General features: G+C 39.6%; 1 protein-coding gene across 6 annotated transcripts in view; it reads left to right on the top strand.

Annotated features, from left to right (window-relative positions):
- LRCH1 (leucine rich repeats and calponin homology domain containing 1) overlaps positions 1-18,493 on the top strand; it is a 203,188-nt gene that overhangs the window by 173,970 nt on the left and 10,725 nt on the right. For 4 of the 6 annotated variants that reach the window (XM_075199713.1, XM_075199710.1, XM_075199712.1 and 1 more), the window contains one exon: positions 4,276-4,529. The exons of the other annotated variants lie outside the window; for them this stretch is intronic. In XM_075199713.1, coding sequence (XP_075055814.1) covers positions 4,276-4,482 — 207 coding nt within the window. In that variant the 3' untranslated portion in view covers positions 4,483-4,529. The remainder of the gene's footprint in view (positions 1-4,275; positions 4,530-18,493) is intronic. 6 annotated transcript variants of the gene reach the window in all.

Below are 18,493 nucleotides of genomic sequence, written 5' to 3'. Positions count from 1 at the left end.
AGCACACAATCATAGTTCTTAACATCAAGTTTTCAACAGTGTTTTATGCGTAAAACTATATATAAAGTTAAAACACGTTATTGTGTTGTCACTTTCCCATACTGTGTGGTTAAATACTGCAGTAGGCTGCATAACTTGTAATATATACATAGATGTATTGTTAAAGTGTTTTCCGTGTGTCACAAATAATAACAATTCCTAGCAGCGCACAGTTCACCACTCTAGGTATTATTATTATTATTATTATTATTATTTTTGATTTATAAGGCGCCACAAAAGGCCTGCAGAGCCGTACATGACATTTACAGCAGTATGCAATAAACAGACATCAACGATCTATAACACATTACATAATACATGAAAAACAAAATAATACAAAGATCAGAAATCTACTGATTAAACAGATAATACACAGATAATGTGGTAATGCAGATAAAGTACTTTATGGGGCAGTGAGTAAGAGTGATTGTAATGTCCAACGTGAAGTAGGCCTGGGCTCAAGAAAACGGCTAGGGAAGCAGGCCCACAAATGGTGGAATAGTAGAAGACACACAGAAGGATAGAGGGCCCTACTCATGAGAGCTTACATCCCAAAGGGAAGGGAAAGACACATATAGGGGTGAAAGTAGAGGAAAATGAGTTAGGAGGAGGGATGATAGAACTTTTTTGTTTATTCAAGCCTAAGAGCACACTTGAAGCCTTGGAGAGTAGACGCTAACCAGATAGGGCGTTTGACATCATTCCACAGGTGGGGAGCAGTCCTGGTGAAGTCCTAGAGGCGGGAGTGGAAAGAGGCAATCTGTGTGGTAGCGGTCACTGTCAGAGCTGAGAGGACATACACATATAATATATGTATGTAAATATATATACACACACACACCTTTTTTTCCTTTTTAAATGGTGACATTATTTAGTTTATTACAAAAACCAAAATGAGCTTGTATGGATCAGTCTGTTCTTGCAAGTTTCCTGACCATGTCATATTCTACCTACATTATTTTATCTATTAGGCATGCTGGGCCTGACTCATTAAGGAAAGTAAGGCAAAAAAAAAACGAGTACAGTTTAGAATTTATATGCAAGGGGTGCTTATAAGTGTTAGGAACCCCTCCAGCCGGCACAACACAACCCGGAGTCTACTCCGTCAGTCAGGTGTTCACTGGAGCCCCTGATGGTGGGGACAGACTGGGCCGCAGACTGACAGAGGGTCGTGAAGTGTGTACCGGCTGGGGAGAACCCAGGCAAGCGTAGTGGGGTCCAAGCAGAGGTCAGGGGTCACGAGCAGACAGGGAGTACGGTATACAAGCCAGAGGTCAGGGGTCACGAGCAGACAGGGAGATCGGTATTCAAGCCAGAGGTCAGAGGTCACAAGAAGCACAAGCAAAGTCCAAATCCAAGCCAAGGGTCATACACGGGAAATCAGCAGCGAGTCCAAAAAACAGGAACAAGGCAGGGAGCAGGTTAAGCTGACTGGACACAGGAACTATAACCGGCAGTGAGGCTGCAGACCTCACTGCCTTAAGTACTGAAGACCACCAATCAGAGCCTAGCTCTGAATCAAGCACAGCCCCTGGAGATTAATCAGCCCACAGGCTGGCCTGTCACACATGCGCCCGGCTACTCAGCCTGCCGGAGCGCCTACAGCCTATTTTCGGCGTCCGGCCATTGCCCTGGCAACGGTCGGCCCGAAATACTGGAAGTGACGTCCCGGCCGTCGCCATGATGGAGAGAGGTAATGTGTGTCGCGGCGGTGCCCGCGGCCGCCGCGACTGTCTAACAATGAGATTATTAGTTTGCACAGAAGTTAAATACTGGCTGTTTTTTCATGTAGCACACAAATACTTGATAGCTTTATTTTTACACTGAAGTTTAAAGTTGATCTAGGACATGCCCTTCCCCAACTATAAATCTGTCCCTACATTTTAAATTGATCCCCCCCTCCAATGGAACATGGTTTTGCCCAGTTGCAAACTTACTTCTTTTTTATGCTTTGCTCTCTTTAATGACTCAAGCCCGCTGTGTCTTTTTTTTTTTATCTTGTGTTTGACAGATTAGGACAGCAGTGCTTTGGTAATAATGTACTTTCAGTGAGATTCACATCTCAGTGTATCAAGCCTGTCTGTGAGCTTTGTTAGTGGTTTCATGTTGCGTGCAACAAAGAAATTTATCAAATGATTTAATTAAGTTAATCTGAGACTTTCCCTTTTTTACCACTAAATAAAGAGAAATTCTAATGAGAGCTTATTTCTGTAATAGAACCAAATGGCAGAATCGTAATACACAATTGTGCTCAATAGTCTACCAAAAAGCAGATCTGACTTGGTAGAAAAATTTAATAGTGAATGAAGTGGATAAAAAGCATATAGACAAGTAAATATAAGGACGCATTAATGCTAGTTTTGATCAAAGCATCTGATAATCAACATGTAAAAAGTTTTATTAAAATCATAGGAACATAAAATGAGCCAAAATGTGCACAATGTGACAAGCTAAAAACATGCTTTTAGCACCTTTGTGGACCTTTATACTTCTTTTATGGCAAAATAGCAGTGTTATCAATCAACCAAAGTATAGAGTTTGGAAATACAAACCTAGTGTTAGGCTGACCGGTCTCATAATAAACTTACAGAACAAGCGGTAGAGGTCTTCGCCTATAGCAGCCGCCATTCCCGTAGAGCTTGATGTGCTCACAGGTACTGGGATGCCCCCAGGTCTTAACTCTATAGTAGTGTAAGTTTATTAGCAAAACCGCAGCTTCAAGGCCGGAGGAGGGAATCCAGATGATAACGGGTGGTCAGCCGAGGTCAGGGGTCCGAAGTAAACAGAGTAGTCAGAAACAGGCCAATGGGTCAGGGCTGGCAGCAAGCAGGAATATCCAAATAACAAGCAGAGGTCAGGGCAATCAGAGTTTAAAAACAAAGCCAAGGTCAAAACAGGAGATCAATCAGGAGTCAGCAACTTAGTACACAGCAGGTCAGCTATCTACAGAGAGAAAACACTATAACCGGCAGGGAGGCTAAACCTCCCTGCATTAAATACCAAATGCAGCCAATCAGGGACAGGGCATAGGGTCACCTGACTAGCCCCCCAAGCACTGTTTAATTAACCTATTAAAGCTAATTAGCCTGCAGGCTATATCGATTAATGCGCACGCGCCCGGCTACTCTGTATTGCCAGGATGCAGCGATCAGCGTCTGGCCGTTGCCCTAGCAACGGTCGGGCCGGAAGGGACATCCCAGTCGTCAAGGAGACGGCCGGGATGCTGGAGACAGGAGGGAGCATGTCTCGGTGGTGCCTGCAGCCGCTGCAACTCGTAACACCTAGACCAAAAAATTTATCATTATATTAGCATGTCTGCAATAGGTAAGCCTGCGTGCAACAAATATCTACTTTAGGATTCTGTTGAACCCTAAATTTCTTATTAAAATATATTTAAAATATATTTAAAAAATATAAAATTGTAATTGTCATTTTAGCTCCTGAGATTGATAAATATGTGCCTTATGCACTGAAATTGCTGGAAAAATTAGTATTTGGATTTGGTTGGTCAAATCCTAATAATTTGCCCAACCCCAAATCATACCAAAACTTAGTTTTTGGTTGAATACCAAATTGAATCATAGATCTAGTGCATCCATACTTGCAAGCTTATCTACCATAGTCTCATTTCCGGCTTAACTACATGTTAACAAAGTATTGATGGCACCTGTTCATTGACATGCATCTGTCATTTGAGATATCCTGACCTCTTTTAAATTTCCCCCTTGATAATATTGTGTAAAGTCAAACAATCCCATTACAATTCTTATATGTTATATATCAATCTATACATGAACTTTTGTTGTTGCTTTTTTTATGTAAACTTTATTGTTTCATATTTGTCCCTGTTCCATTGTTATGCTCATTGCTATGTATTTATTTTGTGCAGTCCTTTATTATGTTAACCAATATGATTTTGTCAGCATGGCCACCCAGCATTGCCCATTTATTCCCAGCAACACATTAATGCTAGGAATGTACTTCAACAGTTCTGTATGTTAACTTGGCGCACACATAGACATTTTCTAAAGACTTGCCTATGGGCCACTACTTAATCATTTGTGCTCTAGTAATTTACTGGCTCAGAGGCTTCTGCTGTTGTGGAAAACACATGTAGCAGACCTTCCATAATCTTAACCCCTAGGATATTCTTTACTTAATTCAATTCTCTATCTGTGCTGTCTTTTTAATGTTGTCCACTGTTTTTTTCTGTTCTGATGGCTGCCCTACGGATAGGTTGATCTCTGCTCTCCAAATGACATCCTGCAATTGAATATCCGTCACACTCAAAAGACTGTTGATGCTCTTCTGGCTGCAGGAGAGAAAGGCCTACCTTCATCTACTTTCTTACTCTCCTGGGACCTGCTAGGCTTTTTTCTCTTGCATATACTCCTTTTTGTATTAATGTATTTGAGCTATCATTGGAATGCAATATCTGCATAACTTATTTGCATGTGCACACTTGCATCTGTAGACCTGGATCTTTGCAGGTACATCTTTTATTCTTTATCTTCTGCTCTGAAGGCACTTTCTGTGGCTTCGCTCTTTTACGTAGCTATACAGCAGTGTATGTTTAGATTGCCACTATTTTGTGTGGTTCAAAATCCCATCCCAGTATTCCAATCATGTACTGGGAAATTTGGACTTATTACCTAAAATATGATTAGTCAATTTGGGCTCCAACCAGCTACTTTTTCATTTCAATGCCCATAAACCTCACACACTTCCTGAATAATTAATGAGTTCAAAATATCTAAAAGGAACTTAGAGAATCTTTATATTAAAATATGCCCTATGTAGACTATAACGGAAATACAACAAATATATACAGGGAATTATAATAGAAAACACATCATGCTAATTTAATTGATTTTCAACACATTGTCATATGCAGAGATGTGGTATTTTTGCTCATTATTAGAACCACACATATAAGGTTCATTTTCTATGCATAATATACATTTTGCTTTGCTAAGCAATACATGTTTTCCAATAATGAGCACTATAGTACACACTTGATAAGATAACATAAAATTGATTGATTACACTACGCTTGATTTGGAAGCCATGTAAAAAGCCAGAGTTCCTACATGCTTGTTGTGGCTTTGGTACAGCATGAATTGCATCCTTGTTATGACAACTAGATGGGAGAGAGCATGCTGTATATATATGTCTGACAGTCATGATCACAAGCCCATGCTAACCATCAGCATTCTGTGCATGTGTTATTTGTGAGCTAGTGCCAAACCATAGATTACATTCCCATTTACAGATACATTTTGCCATTTATTTCATATGCACAAACATAGTGTTTCTAAGCATACATTCAGTTATCTCCCTGTATTTGCACAATAATGTTACCAAGATCTCTTTTTTTTGCATATATTTCAGTATGTAAATGAAGTAAGTAATTGTTTTAATCCCTCTGTTGCGATCAATGCATGATTGGCCTAATAAGCTACAAGCAGGATTCAGATTTTTATGAATACTAGTAAAAGAAATTATGCTACAATCTCAATTCATCCATAAGGGGAAAATGTCATGTCCATTTGGAAGAGAAACGTAACGTCAGTTTATGTCTGATATGCTGACAGCTATAGATATAATCAGACAATCTGTTTAGACTTCTTCATATGTATTGCTATTTTTAGACTATTATTCAACTGAAATCTATGAATAAATATTAGCCTTTTTATGCAAGATAGAACTGTCAATTGCCGACAATGGCCTGTGGGTCTAGCACAAATAAGTTGGTCACAGTACATCAGTGATTACATTAAGAAGGAGGTCAGCGGATGTGTCCTTCTGCAGTATACTGATGGCTGTACTCAGTTACTCTCACAAGGGCTCTGTAAACACAAGCGTTTAAGTGTATGTCTATGCAGTATTTTTTTAGCTGGGATACCAGAAAATCTAGAAATAATTGATCTCTATGGAAAATGCAATGTTAGTACACACTGACAGTTTTCCAAATGTGTGACATACATGAGCACTGCTTGATCACTGCTTTTATGCATTAAAGTCGTAGTGTGAACTAGAGACCAATCATCTCTAGTATTTCTGGGATCCAAGTGTCAGTGAGGGCACCTTTTACAGGAAAATGTCAGGGTAGATGCAGGTGTAGGGACATACCCAAAGCACTACCAAATGTGATGCGGGCCTTTGAGACACAAAAATAATGTTTATAGCTTAGTGCACTAGTTAGATATTGAAACGTAACCAAGGATATTATTTACCAGAGTGCGGTGTTAAACTGCAGGTTTTTTAGTGATTTTCTTGTCGGTTTTCACATTAGACATCGCCGTCCCGTTGTTTATTTTTTTTCATGTAAAGGATGCAAAGCAATTTATTAAGCTGCAATTTAACAAAAAAGACTGCTGTAAAAAAAGAGGTGGCTGTGAGAGGCAAGATAGCTCAAACCGCATGCTGTCTGGGCTCTCATGCCTGTCAGATCGGAATATTAAATACATACATAAATAAACAATATAATTCTGCAACTCTGCATCAGGCTGGGGACTCTGGAGGGTGGGGGGTGGGGGTACAAACAATATATTGGGCCCCCGCAGCTAGTTCCAATGCTTTGTAGGACTGGGCTTTTCCTAGTACCCCTAGCTAGTGGGTACCTGGGAAATAGTTATTACTGCCTATAATAAATCAATAAAATATAGTGCCCCCACTCCTAAATAAAATTATAATAGTACCCCATTGATTAAAATGATAAAATAATAGTGCCCCATGGAATAAATAATAAAATAATAGTGCCCTCATTGAATAAATATATAATAGTGGCCTGATTAATAAATAGTGTCATCGTTACAAAACCAAATTAGTGTCCCCCTAATTTTTCTGTAGTGCAGCAGTCATACTAAATACTTACCTGGAATCTCCTTCTCTTCTTGATCTGACGTAATCCTTATGGATAAGAAACAAATAAACTTCATACTTAAAGCAGACTGCTTCCGACAGGAAAGGAGTTCATGTCTGGTAATCCCGCCAATTTAATAGACTAACAGCCAATCAGGAACTCCCTCTCACGAATGAGAGACATCTCCTGCCTGACGTCTATTAATTAGATAGGATTAGCATACATTAGCTCAGGGCCTGATTCATTAAAGAAATTAAGGCAAACAAAAGGAATAAATGTTTTCCAGGATAAACCATGTTACAATGCAAGGGGTGCAAATTAGTTTATTATTTTGCATATAAGTTAAATACTGGCTGTTTTATTATCTGGCACACACAGGACCTGATTAAGGGTTTCAGGCTCCAGTAGCTAATACACCAGTTGCCCCTAGCCATTTCTTCTGCCTCCTGCAGCCAATCAATCTTCCCCCGGCAGACAATTCATTAGCCCCTCCCTAGCCAATTCATGCCCCCTGCAGGCAAATCATTAACCCCCCAGCCAATTAATCATCTCCATCCCCCTGCAGCCAAACCATTCCCCTCCCCAGTCATGACCCCCCCCCTACACTGCACCAATGTATTACCTCCTCCTCTTGTTTAAAACAGCACTTACCTTGCTGCCTTCTGCTCCTCCTGGCTCCGATGCTTCTTTCTTCTTGCCCTGGCGGTGCAGGCACGGTCTGTGTGCTAATTGTAGTCTAAGCAGCGTACTGTGCTCACACTGACAGGTCAGCTAACAGCATTGGATTTGCTGTTAGCTGCCTGAATGGATACCGTAACAGTCGGGGCGGCCCCTAGTAAAGCCGATCGCTGACATTTTGAGACAGAGGGGGGAAAAATATATACAGTATTTAGAACGCATAAAAATATTTAAAAAAACATTTTTTAAATGGTTACAGTGTGCAGACGCTGCACCCGCTCAGGACCCAGCATCCCAGGCTGCAGCCTGATCAGGCCCTGAGCACACAAATACTTGATAGGTTTATTTTTACACTGAAATTTGAAGTTGATCTAGGACATGCCCTATCCCAACTATAAATCCTTGCCCACATTATAAAATTACCTAACCCTCCAATATAACATGGTTTTGCCCAGGTGTAAAGTTACTCCTTTCTATGCTTTGCTCTCCTTAATGACTCAGGCCCTGTCTGGAGCAATCTGCTGTGCAGCACATGCATGTGCATGTATACTGTGCAGTGCATGTATGTATGTGTCCTTCAACTATTTTTTTGTTAGAGTCTTCCCCAATGATACCAAATCCACCAATTTACATTACTGTCTTACATTAGCCACTCCCCCCAAAAAATATGTGCAGAAAACATTTTGTGCGCTGCTCAGTTTTCCTCTTGCCATGCTAACATTGTGCAGAAAAAAGGTTTCCTGGAAATTTGGCCACTAGGTAATATCAGATTTAAAAATGTTGTTTCCAGGGTGAATTTGGCTGTAAGCAGTCGTTTCTAAATCACATTAAAAGTAATGGAACCCTTTTATTTGTGAATTTAGCTTTGTTTTCAAATTCTGTATTTAAAAATATAATGGGAGTTATTTAGTAACAAAGTACATATGTGTAAATCTTTATGACAACCAATTAGACATTCACTGTTATTAGATTGAATGGTAATTTCTTATTGGTTGTTGTGGGTTACTGCATAATTGTACTTTGTTAGTTGATAACCCCCATTGTCGCTTAGAGGGCCGCTAACCCTAAACAGCAGATTGCATTATATTACAAGTCCATTACACATTGTGTCAGAGTCCCTCCGAACTCCGTATTATCACAGGCACATTATTCTATGCATATTCCACTTCCTGTCAATAACCTATTGATGGGCATTGCAGCCCTTCTGAGCCTAAGAAGTCTGATAACACAGTTGTAATGAAGGTCATATCCATATCTAATCACATACAGTGTCAAGAATTTTCAATCCTGACCTGATATATGTACGATACACCTTTTCATACTTATTTAGATTTGTAGATGTATTTTATATTTAGTAGTCCATCAAATAACAATATTCTGCTTTACTAGGAAACAAATCTATGCTATAATCACCAAAGCATACCAGATAAACTAATGAGTAATTCAATAATTACAATGCAAACCTTAAATAAAAGTTGATGTCATATGAAAATACACAATGATCCATTAACACACACCCCTATAGGCTACATTAAAGTTTTTGTTACCTAGACAGTACTTGAGATTACAGCTTTCTCTTGAAGATTTTCAGTTCTGATAAGCTATATAAATTTGTGAAAGTCATGTGTAGCTCATTTCTTACCTGCCAACAGTATTCCACTGTCCAGTCCCAAAATCCAGTGGCTGAAAGGAGCGTGGCCTCATCTGATGTGGACGAATCCAAAGCATAGCCTAAATTGTTGGGAGGTGGTCTCTTAGTACACTGAGATGAACGTTTATGTTACCAGTGAGGAGTCTGAATATTTTCTTTATGGATATTAGTCTGAAATTCCCTGAAAATTTTCTCAGTTCTTTCTAATTGTATAAGTGACAGCTTATTGTACACACAGGGATGGAAAACACCGCACACGTATTCTGAACTAGTCAGTTGTGGTTTAGTTATTTAGTATAATGACTATTGTAGTATGATGTGATGGTAACCACTTTATTCATCATGTTTGATCACCATGACCATAGTTGGTAACTGTCCCTAAACTGGGACATATCCTCTTTTAAAGATTTGTCCCTGGAAACGTTCCTAGAAGTCCTCAGTTTTTAAATGTAGATACAATTCTCATCATCTAACTTTATTCCCTAAGCTTTAGAAGTTTATACTTACTGAAGTATGTAAAATGTAAAAAAAGTATGTCCTAATCAACTACAGTAAACATGACATGATGGGAATTATAGTGGCCCCGCTGAGACAGTATTGTGTATGACATGCTTAGATGCAACTGCACAGTAGCAAAGTGTCTCCGGAAATTATTTCAAAATGTTGGCGAGTGTGTATGATGATTTCCATGATTGTATATTTATCATTAAATATACTTAAGTGTAATCAGTGGCAGAACTACCATCGGTGCAGCTGGCGCGGTGCACCAGGGCCCATGGAGATAATGTAAAGTGCTACAGAATCTGCTGGCGCTATATAAATAAATGTTGATGTTGATAATAATGGGGCTTGCTGCATGAGGAACTAGCGAGCTCTGGGCCCCAGGTCCCTCCTCCATGCCTCCCGGCACCGGGGCCCACAGCTCGCTAGTTCTGCCTCTGAGTGTAATGACAATATTTTTGTACATTGGCCTTTGAAAGGTACGTTTGACAAATGTTCTTATACCTTATTCTCTTATGATCCAAGATTTTAACTGGCACTAGTTGTAATAGTTATAGTATTATTATAATAGTCAGGATTGGTGCCACGGTGGCACAATGGTTAACATTGTCACAGCGCTGGGGCCTTGAGTTCGGTTTCAACCAGGGCACTGTATGGCATTTACAGTATATTCTCTAATCATGTTCACGTGATTTTCCACCCATAGTCCAAAAATAAACTGATAGCTAATTCTATGATTACATTGGCCATAGTGTGTGGGTGTGATGTGAGCCTGTGGTAAGGAATTAGAGTATAAACTCCACTATTGTGGGGGGTTTATATGTAAATTAGTACATATCTGATTGTAAAGTGCTGTATAATATATTGTTGTTATTTAAAATTAGGGATCCCAATAATTGACAATAATTTCTACTATGTTTACAGACGTTTGATTACTTGATGCATTAGAGTCAATGGCTTTAGATTGTCTTTACATTATAAAAAGTACTGAAAGATAATGTTTCGTAGCGAAAGATACAATCATCATTTATTGGGCAGAATTGGGGAATGTGTAAATAGATGGCAGCCTCTGAATAATGGGCATGCAGTGATCTATTCCGTAGGCGACAGGTTGTAATTAAACATTAATACATGCTTAGTTAACTTTATCTTTGAAGAACAATACATAATTTATGTTATTACTTTAGAGTTGATTATTAGAACATAAAAAATTCTTAGCACATGCAATGCATTATTATTTGCAAATAAAAACAACACATTTCCATTCATTAAATTTGCACCAGTTCAGTTGTGCCAAATACATGGCAATGTCGAGTGTTAGGGACCATGGTTTGATAGAACAAGTTATCTTTGCTGGGGAACTAATAGGTCTAAGTGTCCTTTAACAAATAGAATATATGCAGAGCAGTTAATAGTATATTATGGGTGACCATAATTATATGACAACAATAACACTTGACATGTTAGCCATGACCTCTGCATGTACAAATCCTTAAACAGACCATGCCTCACTTAAAGGATAACCCCATCCAAACTAAAAACTTTGTTTTGAGTGGAGTTTGGTGGAATAAACAAATTTAACTCTAAGGTCCTCCAACGCTACAGGTTCCAAAATGTCTCTAACGGTCTAAGCGGGAGATTAGGGGCTAGATTTACTAAGCTGCGGGTTTGAAAAAGTGGGGATGTTGCCTATAGCAACCAATCAGATTCTAGCTGTAATTTTGTAGAAAGTACTAAATAAATGAAAGCTAGAATCTGATTGGTTGCTATAGGCAACATCCCCACTTTTTCAAACCCGCAGCTTAGTAAATCGAGCCCTAGGTGTTTATTGTTCACCAATTGCTGCAGCATTGTCAAGGTTGATCAACATTGCAGCAGTTTGTGAGAAGCCTGGGCAGATGATCTCCTTCTCTGACCTTTAGGGCTTTGTGGGAACCTCCAGACCTGAGGATCGGCGATAAATACTTTTAGAATTTTATTTACCTCACATTCCTAGATGCAAGGATCACAATATATTCAAGATGTATATTTGAGCTTGAGTAATATTTGCATTGACATGTTCTAGTACACTAGAACGTGATTTCTGAGTGTTTTATTTTTCTTGTATGACCATTGCTTGCTTTCCTTGGCTGCTCATGAACATTCTTGTTCTAGCATTTAAGAATGGCCAGCTCTCTAGGGGAACGTCTGCCCTTTTTCTAATGAAGGAAGAGCAGACGACAGGTCATAGGTCGGCATCACGCACACTTCACTACTCATGATGTAATTATTGCCGTTAGCTTTTAAATTAACAATAAAGCCTTTAATACTAGACCAAGGAATTGACAACTGCTACACTTTAGTAGAAGGCCATTATTGTTTGGAGCAGATGTACATTAACACCTTAGGTACCAGAAAAGGCAGTGTGTTGGTTATGTCTTAGGCAGTGCATCCCCATCTATACTTTGGTGGACTTTTCCTACACGTGGATTGGACACTGATCAACATCCACTCATCTGTTCCCTCCGTTATGTGTTGAAGAAAAACAAATTTCACCCTGCAATGCATGCTTCAACCAGTTTGTATGTATTTAGGTAATTTATAAAAGTGCATCATTGTGGGCAGGGGAGGACTGGCACATTTTAGCAAGACTCAACTCAGAAGCCTATTTTAAAAGAAAAGAAAATGCAGGTTGCCCAGTGACCCAGCTCTAGGTCGCCCACTATGGGACTGGCCTGGGGGGCAGATGCCCCCCACCCCACCCCATCCTGTGGGACACAATGTGCCCTTATTTTTGTGCAAATGAAGCGGTTTTTAAAGTGTAGAGATCTGCATTTGAAGCCGGATCCTCTGTTCCAAACAGCGGAATATGCGCATAAACCTAAATATGCAGGTGGAGCAAAATGAAATGCACTGTAGCAGTACATGTTTTCCAATGTATACATGAGGCCCACTTGGTAAATGTATAACTATTATGAATAATGTACCCCGTACTGTAAGATATAAGGCTATTAGACTGCACTGGGGAGTTTTGATTTTACATTAAGGAACTACAGTATTCATGATAATACAAGATGTATCATTTGGAACAAAGCATTGCATGAATGCTTTGCTTGAAGCGATCTTTATATCCAGGTGAGTTTTGCCTTTACAGACAGCTATGCATTCCATCACAGAATGCTCCAATAAGTCATGTGACACCGCTACTCTTCAAACACAAGTTATATTTAACAATAGTGACATTACTACTCACCAAACATAAGGATATATTTTACATATATGAGATATTTTACATATATGTCACTTTTTCATAATGTGTTTAAGTATTATATTGCACATTGGAATGCTGATTAATGACCTATTTTGCTAAGTGAAGAACACATTTTTGTTGATTTTAGTGGCCTCATAACTGCCTAAGTTTATCTACAGCACATGACACACAATCTACAATGAAGCTCCATGTCCCAGCAAGCCTTTAACTGGCAGGACAATTTGGGACCTCCAGCTCCTTTGCAGAAGGCCATAGATTACCTGATCTACAGTATAGTAACATACATCATTAAACATATATGTATGTCACACAGGGGTTTATACACATTGAGTATATATAGTGGGTATAGTGAGTATATACAGTGGTAAACTATACCTCCACTTCTCCTGCTGCTTTCAATTCCACTTCGATCACTGTATGTGTGTGTGTGTATATATTATATATACACACATACATACACACACACATATATATATATTTATATATATATATATATATATATATATATATATATATATATATATATATAGATAGAGATATATATAGATACATACCATACACTTGTAAAGCGCTACGGACTTTGCTGGTGCTGTATATATCTCTATATAAATAAATATATATAGATATATATTATAATATATATTCTTACTTTAGGTAGGCTTTCAAATCTCGTGCAGTAGAAAAGTATTCTCTTCTGTTTGTTTTCTGTTCTCCAGATGTCTCAACGGCTATGTATTCTGTAAATAAATGCTGCTGGAGATATTAATCACTCTATGCTCTGTCATTATTTAGGGATTTTTGTTAGTACAGATCTGATATGACATTGGAACATGTCTAGCAGTGAATTGGACAGTTAACCTCTTAAGTCTTACCTGCACATGATGAAGTGATAATACTTTTACAAACAACTGCTGTAGTTTTTACCAATAACATTTGGGAGGTTAGACTGTACAATTAATTACATATACCATTTTTGTTGTACCATTAATAGAATTTGGCGAACCTGCTGACTTGACAAATGACTGTTCTGTATATGTTTCCAATGGAGCATCAGATTACACTTCAATTCTACTCAAGGCTTTGTCTGCCATCACAAGTATGAAGAAATTAAACTGAGTTTGAACCATTTTCCTCTCTCATGACTCTGCAAGAACTCAGCTACTCCATCACCTGTGCCTTATTACTCCTCTTTCAACACTTCCACCCACTCCCCCACATGGCTCCCCATATCATTACTCCATACTATCCAGACATCCAGGAATAAACTACATCTACTGCGGCCTCACTCTGCACTACTCTCTGATTACACAGGACATTGCAGCTAGGTAATTCATTTAATTCCCTCATTTTTTGCTATTTTACTCATAAATCCCAATGTTTGCCAAATTATTTTTCTTCCTCTCCTTTCATGACATTATATTTAGGACTATAGCATCCCTCACCCATCCTGCAACACACACCTCTTTCCACATTGCCCCTTCATTACTTCACTCACCTCTAGTTAACACTCGTGAACTGTTGTCCTATTTAAATTCAATAGTTATAACAGCCTCACCCTGTCGCCAGAAACTAAAAGGACACACATCTTACAATCATCTTTTCTACCTTTCTTCCTCCCTACTTCTATTAGTTGGTGATATATCACCCAATCCAGGTCCCCCTCAATTCTCCCACACACATATATCTGAACGTTACAGAAATCTAGCAAACCTCAAACACATCACCTGTCTAACCTCTTTTCCAAAGTCCTTTAAATGTGCCCTTTGGAATGTATGCCTTCTTGTAACAAACTTACCTCCATACATAAACTCTTCCTCTCAAACAACCTCAACCTTATGGCAATAACTGAAACATGGCTCACGCAATCAGACACTGCCTCACCTGTGGCCCTGTCACATGGTGGCCTCCATTTCACCCACACCACCAGACCTGGAAGCAGACAAGGAGGTGGGGTTGGACTACTTCTCTCCGCACAGTGCACATTCACAGTTCTACCAAATGTCCCATCATTCACGATCACATCTTTTGAAGTTCATACTGTTAGGATTTTTAACCCATTCTCTATGCGTGTTGTTGTCATCTATCGCCCCCCCCCCTGGACCACACCAACAATTTCTTGAACACTTCTCTGCATGGCTCCCTCACTTCTTATCCTCTGACATCCCCACCATCATCATGGGTGATTTCAACATCCATATTACTAATCCACGGTCCAATGCTGCTTCCAAACTATTCTCTCTAACATTCTCACTGGACCTCTCCCAAGTGAGGATTGAATCCGCTACTCATCAGGATGGCCACTGTCTTGATCTTGTTTTCTCTAGACTATGCTCAGTTTCTGATTTCCTTAACACCCCTTTTCCCCTCTCGGATCATCACCTTATCAGCTACACCCCCAGTTCTTTACCCTCCCCAGTGTGAAAATCTCCCAAGACTCTTCACAACTGCAGGAATATCAACTCTATTGATTTTCACCTCTATTCAACACCTTCTCTCCCCAATTTCTAAATTCTCCACCTGATAGGGCAGTACCTCATTTTCTCCAAACCCTAGCAATTGCACTTGATCAAGTGGGTCCAGCGACTCTCCATACTCCGCGTACACTGCGTTGTAAACCGTGGCACACTAAAGTAACACAAACTCTACAAAAACAGAAAGTCACTGGCGTAAATCTTGTACCTCTAATGATTTCTTCACATATACTGCTATCTACCACTCTTATTGAAATGCTCTAGACACTGTAAAACAAACACACTTCCAATCTCTTATCTATGCTCAGGCTTCTAACCTCAAACACCTTTTTAACAGATTAAAGTCTCTTCTAAACCCTCCCACCCAAAATCCTCCGACTACCATCAGCGCCCAGGACCTTGTTTCCTATTTCAAGGACATAATGGATAAGATCAGACTTGAAATTGTATCATCTCCCTCGACAAGCAGTCAGCGCAATTCCTTTGTAGCACCCTCTGACACACTCTCTTCATTTTATCCCACAAATGAAGAGGAAGTTTCTATTCTCTTCTCATCTTCCTTTTCTACTACCTGTCCTCTTAATTCCATACCCTCACAAATTGGTAGATCCCTGTCTCCTGTGCTCATTTCACCTTTAACTAAAATCTATAATCTCTCTACTGCTATTTTTCCATCACTATTAAAGTATGCAGTGATTACTCCTATTTTGAAAAAGCAAAATTCTGACCCAAACTCTCTTTCAATTTATCGCCCCATCTCTCAGCTCCCATGCCCCTCCAAGCCTCTCGAGAGAATAGCCTACACTCGCCTCACACACTTTCTTACAGCAAACAACCTACTGGATTCCCTTCAGTCAGGCTTTCGCTCTCAACACTCCACAGAGATTGCGCTGACCAAGGTTGTCAATGATTTTGATCACAGCAAAAACTGAAGGCCATTACTCTTCAAATTCTCCTGGATCTCTCTGCTGCATTTGATACTGTTGACCACTCCTCTCATACAAATGCTACAATCCCTAGGTCTTGAAGGCACTGTGCTATCCTGGTTCTCATCCTATCTAATCACTCTTTCAGTGTTAATTTCTCTGGATCCACCTCTGCTCCACTTCCTTTATCAGTTGGAGTACCACAAGGCTCAGTCCTAGGTCCTCTGCTATTCTCTATCTACACCACTTCTCTTGGTAAACTAATAAGCTCCTTTGGATTTCAATATCATCTTTATGCGGATGATACACAAAGCTATCTATCCTCTCCTGATATTTCACCATCTGTGTCGTCTCACGTTACTGACTGTCTTTCTGCCATTTCATCTTGGATGTCTTCTCGCCAACTCAGACTCAATCTTTCAAAAACTGAATTAATAATATTCCCACCCAAAAACAGAAGCTTCCTGCCTGACATTTCTATTGATAACCTGATCATAAATCCCACCCCGCAAGCTTGCTGCCTAGGTGTAATCCTTGACTCACAACTATCCTTTGTTCCCCACATCTACTCTATATCTAAATCATGTTACATACATCTGAAGAACATTTCCATAATACGCACATATCTCACACAAGACACTGCAAAAACCTTAATTCATGCACTCATCATCTCCCGCATTGACTATTGCAATTCCCTCCATACTGGTCTTCCCAAAATCAGATTTGAACCCTTACAATCTATTTTGCACGCAGCGTCCAGATTGATTTTCCTTGCAAACCGTTCATCCTCTGCTGAGCCACTCAGTCTCTACATTTGTTGCCTGTTTTTCAACAAATCCAATTTAAAATTCTTCTAACATACAAGACCGTCAACAAAATTGCACAAACATACATCTCTTCACTTGTCTCAAAATATCTCCCAACTCGACCTCAGTTCTGCACAAGATCTGCGTCTCTTCCACTCTCCTCTCATTCTCAGTTACAGGACTTTTTTCAGGCTGCACCCACCTTGTGGAATTCCCTCCCTTGCACAGTAAGACTTTCCTCTAGTCTGTAAACCTTCAAGCGTTCTCTGAAAAGCCACCTCTTCAGACAAGTTATGATATTCCTCAACCAGCATCTTAATCTCCCTAGGTTACCCTATTACCACCCTCTACACAGCTAACACAAGACAACAACCTTTTGACCAACATTGCTGTGTGACTGATCACACAGCCCACTCAATACTTTTACCTTTGCATTCTAGCTGGTCCAGTGTCCAATATGATGTAGCACATGCCCTTGTGTTTCAAACTCCCGTTGTCCCATAGATTGTAAGCTTGCGAGCAGGGCCCTCTTACCTCTGTCTGTCTTACACAGTATTGTTTTATTAATGTTTGTTCCCAATTGTAAAGCGCTATGATTTTGCTGGCGCAATATAAATGATGATGATGATGAGGTACGCTGCAAATCAGTTTTGTACTAGTGCACCTATATGATCCACCCAGCAGACTTCAAAGTGCATATTTACTCTCTGTTCTGGAAAGATGCTTCTGCAAAGGGGGTCTTGCTTTTCAGGAGGCTAAAAAAATCTGGAGGAACATTGTGTAAAAGTCTAACTTCCTACTATGTTAAAACCACCCAATTCATTAAATCAAACTTTTAATAAAATGTTACGTTTTATCACAAAAATTGCTTAGCTTAGCCTCATTTATGGCTTAAATTACTAGTGCTGGTAAGGGGACATTAGGTACGGCTTTATTACATCAGGCACCTTTGTTTGTCTTTCTCTTTCTATTGGGCAAAGTGTGCCTAGAAATGCGTTGCTCCTTCGAAAGTCCAAAATATATCCAACTAAAAGTAGAGGAAATACCCTTCTCCGTTAGCTCTGTGGTGGTGCAAAATTCAAGTCCTTGTATGGAGTGGAAATGGCTGTACATTCTTCCAAACAGCAAGGGATGCTTCTGAGAGTGTCCTCTTTCCACTCCTTTATCTCACTTTCCAGAATGAAATCTAATTTTGGCACGGCTCAACAAAACTAGGTACCCTATGCCAGTAATAACTACTGCTCCTCCGCAGATGCCGTCATCTTGCTCTTCAAATTTATGCACTTTGGCGGAAATCTAGTCACAC

The sequence above is a fragment of the Mixophyes fleayi genome, chromosome 2 (genome assembly GCF_038048845.1).
Source record: "Mixophyes fleayi isolate aMixFle1 chromosome 2, aMixFle1.hap1, whole genome shotgun sequence".
NCBI classification, from domain to species: Eukaryota; Metazoa; Chordata; class Amphibia; order Anura; family Limnodynastidae; genus Mixophyes; species Mixophyes fleayi.
This window is presented reverse-complemented; position numbering and strand designations above follow the sequence as displayed.